The sequence below is a fragment of the Lasiosphaeria miniovina genome, assembly GCF_030549165.1.
Source record: "Lasiosphaeria miniovina strain SMH2392-1A chromosome Unknown B0T26scaffold_2, whole genome shotgun sequence".
Classification (NCBI taxonomy): domain Eukaryota; kingdom Fungi; phylum Ascomycota; class Sordariomycetes; order Sordariales; family Lasiosphaeriaceae; genus Lasiosphaeria; species Lasiosphaeria miniovina.
The window spans coordinates 1,296,360-1,301,141 of NW_026848221.1; the positions used below are offsets into that span (position 1 = coordinate 1,296,360).

The window sequence follows — 4,782 nt, forward strand, 5'->3', positions numbered from 1 at the left end:
CCTCTCAAGACTCCCAAGACTCCTAAGACTCCCAAGACTGTCAGAGGAGCCAACTCACGCGTGAGGGCAAGCAAACAACACCACCCTCGCACCGCGCCCTAAGCCAAAGCAAACTTGTGCAGTCAAACAACACATCTTTCACAAGTCGTGCTATATCTCGAGATACCCCCACCCAGTAGCCCAAGAAGACATAAAACTAGCCCTTCAGCATTTAATAGCCCCAACACAAATCCTCATAAATCGGTCCTCATCATCCATGATCACTTCAAGAAGACATCAAATCACGAAAGGCACCACCAACAAGCAAAGTGCCAATGACCTGCCTAAATACCTATACAATACCGCCACAAAAGTTCCACGCCACCATAAGGACAAGTCAGAAAGTTATGGGTTTCATTGTCGCTCCTCTGCCAGCTAGCTGACCTGGCTCTATACCCGCACCCCGCCAGTCGAGTATTTGGGAAATAAAGGAGTCGAGAAAAATAAAGTTGAAAAATGTTGTCCCGAAAAGGTTGAAGTGACGAGGGGGAAAAAAGCCCAGGAACAAAGGCCGAAATCAAGACAGAAAGCGGACCGTTATAAGGAAAACCCGGCTAGTCCTTCACGCTCCTCCGAAATGCTCCCCATCTGAACCCCCAATGAACACCCCAGCATGAGCACCGTCGCTCGATCCAGCACACCCCAACGTCCCGTCGTGTCTGCAAAAGGCGCAAGACCTCAGAAATAAATGCAATATGATCTCCTGGCGCCGTCCGTAATTCCGATATCAACCTCGACGTGGAAGTTCGCCTTGACCTACCTTGGGAAATGCAAAATGGAAATGATGTTTAAAAGTAACCAGTTTACCGACCCGAAAAGAAGATGGAAAAGTCGATGCGATCAGCGTCTAGGCGAATGTAGGCGCAGTATAGATCAGGGTTGTGACGATCATCGCACCTGCGGTAACACCGCCAAGTGCCACATACCCTACACGCTCCGCAATGTGGCGCAAACGAACTCGCTTGGAAGATCTCTCGCTATCAAGCATGTCGGAGTGCTCAGTGCGTGGTGCGGTAAACAGCGGGGATTCTGAGCGCTGTAGAACGGCTACAACTGTCGCAGCATCATCGACGGTCGGCGGGGGAAGTGAACAGGCGATATCCGGAGTCTCAGGCGACGCATCTTGCTCCTGAGAAGCCCATTTCTCTTCCACTTCGCTGAGTTCCGAAATCTCCTCTGCCTTCCTCTTGCTCTTGGGCGTATCGGATCCATGCTGGCAGCTATCGACAATATCGGAGATGCCTACTTGGGTCCGGCGAGAGCTGTGCTCAGACTTTCCGCTTACCGCCGGAGCAGGTGCAGGAGGGAGAAGTGAATTGATAATGCTCGCTTCGTGTCGGAAATCGTCGAACCACTGCGCGGTGGCTTGATCGGCCGAGGAAGGTTTGGGGGCCACTGGAATCTCCCGTTTCTCGCCCTCCATCAGAGGTCCTGTTCCAGGCGTGTTCTGGTAGCCAAACGGACCATCCCCGTTGCAAAGAGCATGGACGGTAGAGTAATGACGCGGCAAACGGGTTTTCGAAAGGTTTCCATGGAGCGCCTTGTTTTCCTCTCGGGCTGCAAAGTAGTCGTACTTGCCGGTTCTCATGCCAAGCAGCTCTACCGGATTCTGAAGCTCTGCCGCATCGTCCTTGACGCACCGCTTTGGCATAACAGCATCAGACGGGCTAACTTGCCGAGCAATACCAGGAGTTGGTCCGTTAAAGACCGGGAGAGCCTCCATTGGGTGGTCGGTAACAAGAGGGACGCTATCGTTCAAGAGTCGGCCAATTGTGATTGCCGTCTTCTTGGCAGCGGCCGATGTCGATTCACTGGGTGCTTTGCTAGGCACTGCCGGAGCTGAAGGTTGCGTGGTAGCAAGGTTGAACGGCCCGTGGAAACAATCTCCCCATGCGTTTCTCCAGGATGACGGATCCTCAGATTCTGCCGGGAATTGAGAGTAGAGTGGGCTCGGCTTCCGAGGAGAATCGTGAACTGAGTGGGTAGGTGACGCCCTCTTGACTTCCCAGAAAACAGGCTTCGTGTCTGGAAGATGAGTAAGATGATGAAAACAGTTTTGGAAGAGGTATGAACGCGTCTTACCATCATCCAGATGCAGGTCAGGGAACGACTCATCGTCAGAAATGTCTGGAGCCCAACCAAGATCCTGGTCGAGCTCGCTCTCATTCTCTTCATCCTCACTGCTTCTAGCGTGGCTCGCGTGATCGCCGTCTTCGTCATCCTCCTCGCCGTCCATGTCCTCTTCGTCATCCGGGTAATCGTGCTCACTCTGGCTATCGCTATAGCTGCCGTTGGATTCCAAGTCTGAATGGAGGAACTCTTCATCATCGGTGCTGAGCTCTATCGAGGCTCCTCTGGCGTAATTAAACCCGCCGTTTGTAGGGTTTTCCGAAAATCCGGAGCCCTCGCCCAGGGGGAAGATAGCGGACTCAACAGCTTCCAAGTGGTTAAGAGTGGGGTCGGAACCAGCCATGCGGTGTGGCGAGTTCGCAGCAACCATGTCCTTGGGCTCATCATCTTGAATTTCAATGACTTGGTCTGAAGAGCCTCGCTGGTATTCATCCTCTACCAAAGGTGGAGGAGATGTGCGGGGCGACGAGAGGTCAACGACTTCAAATTTAGCGCAGCGCCTGGCACTATAGTCGACCGGCCGGGTCTGTTCAGTAAGGTCGATGACATTCTGCTGAACTTTTCCATTGACGTTTCCAGGCTTGGGGTTGCGTGTTGAGGGGAACTCGAAATCCTCCTCCGACGAGGACGATGGGTAGCCGTCCTCCGAGCCGTTGTCCGAGTCGTCAGGGACTTGGAAAGTTGTCGTGGACCTATGATATCAATCTCTGTCAGCAAACCATATTCCATCTACAAACCAGGGGTTGCGGGTATCTACTAACTTTCGATCGTTGTGGGCAATTCCGACTTTGAGTGTGGTTGGGGCAAACGAGTCGGATCCCCGGGCAATTGCTACGCCGAATCGTAGAACATCGCCATCCTTGAGTTCATGAGGGTTGCCTTCCACGAGGCGATGAGTGTCGTCATTGATATAAGTTCCGTGTAGGGAGCCCAAATCTTTGATTTGGATTTTCTAGAAAGGGTTAGTTAGCACAGCGTGCAGCTGAACGACTTGAAGCAAAGCGAAACGTACCTTCATAGCCAGATTGGCAGTGATCTCGGCATGTGATCGGGACATGACGGGGCTGTCGAACCATCCGTTGTCTTTTCCGGCGACAAATCCCTTTGACTGAACCTTCGAGGCGCGGCCGATAGGGACCAAGAGGTTTGTCCAGTCCATGGTAATTCGACGCTCCGGGTAGCGCATGTCAGCCGGTGCCAACTCATCCGCAGACAGGCTGATGAGAACTAGAACGCGAGTTAGCTGTGCCAGGTCAAAGCAGGAGGGATTCTCGCGACACTGCCGAGAGCAAGAGCAATGGGCGTGAGGATGGGCTTTCGAGCTCGAGGCAAAAGAGACAAAGCTGGACTTACTGCTGTTGCTCGACTCTCCAGAGGAAGAAGCCATGGCGATGTACTGGTCTGGGGATCTCTCCCGGCGAGTGCAGTTACGACGAGAGAAGTGCTTGTTCCACGGGAGAACCGAAGTGAAGAGCGAAACGTTTCCAGAGTGGGCGGCCTGGAGGAGGGGGTTGTGCTCCCGACGTCTGACAAAGCTTGGGCCACGGCCGTCGGAAACGGCAGGTTGGCAATGGCCTAGGCAGTGGTCGAGGGTACTATTCTTGTCGGCACCTACGAAGAATGAAGACGCCTCGCACGGGTGAGTATGCCGCAAATGGCCGAGTGGGTGAATAAATGGAGAAGGGAAGGGAACCCGCAGAGAACTGCCAGATTTTAGCTTCAGCTAGAGCCTTAGTTCATGTGAAGGTTTAGGGTGCGAGGACAGGAGCAGACGCAGACAGGTCATGTAGAACTTAGAAGGAGTCGGCCGGGAGCCGTGTCAGAGGTGAGGTGGGGCACCTGGAAGGACGGCTGCCATTCAATGCCTAGAAAGCTCCCCCGAATCAGGCAGACGAGAGGGCCGATAAGCAGCAGGCTCCCTTATCGCTGAGAGTTGGAGGGGGTGATGGAGGGGAACCTTGGAAGCCTTGAAAGGGCGTGCAGAAAGGGTAATACGCGGGCAGTACTAGGTAAGGAGGGCCTGCCCTGAGCTAGGTAGGTGGTGTCCCCTCTCCGAGAACTTAAAAGCAGCTCTGTCCGTCGACTTTAGAGGCACGGGAAGTGGTGACCAAGGGTTGGGTCGATTGCACCGTACAAGAAGCGCCCTTCCTTTCTGTTGCGATTCCACAATACGGAGTAATGAAATGTGAATGACGGGAGGTGGGCAGCAGCTAGGCGGTGCTAGGCAGTGTGGTCATGGGGTTAGCTTCCAATTCAGCGCCAGCCGGCCTCAGCTGCGGGGCTGACTGATAGTGGTGCCTCTGAGGGTCTTTGATCCAACAGTGAAACGGCAATTGTTGGCCTGACCGAACAACCAGGACCTGACCTTTTGCCAAACTTTTGCAAATTACACAAGGATGCTCTAGGTCCCGTGTTAATACGTTCATTTGTGCGTCGGGTACGGATGAGATTACCTAGATCTCTAAGTAGGTTGCCGGCCTTTCATCCCTCGAAGAATCATTTCTGGAGTGTCGGTTGCGGACGACCTTGAAGCAAACCGTCTGACACAGTGTTAACATGAGCTCCCATTAGCTGGAAAGCAATGCAAAATAGTCCGCACTGTACAGTCTCCTC

At 53.5% G+C, this 4,782-nt stretch overlaps 1 protein-coding gene across 1 annotated transcript; it reads right to left on the bottom strand.

Moving 5' to 3' along the window:
- Positions 1-886: 886 nt before the first annotated feature.
- On the bottom strand, positions 887-3,556 carry B0T26DRAFT_747461 (uncharacterized protein; the record flags this gene model as incomplete). Its single annotated transcript, XM_060444847.1, has 5 exons — positions 887-2,064; positions 2,122-2,861; positions 2,931-3,121; positions 3,182-3,396; positions 3,523-3,556. 5 exons carry the CDS (start codon positions 3,554-3,556, stop codon positions 887-889), a joined length of 2,358 nt encoding a protein of 785 aa, XP_060299946.1.
- Positions 3,557-4,782: the final 1,226 nt, after the last annotated feature.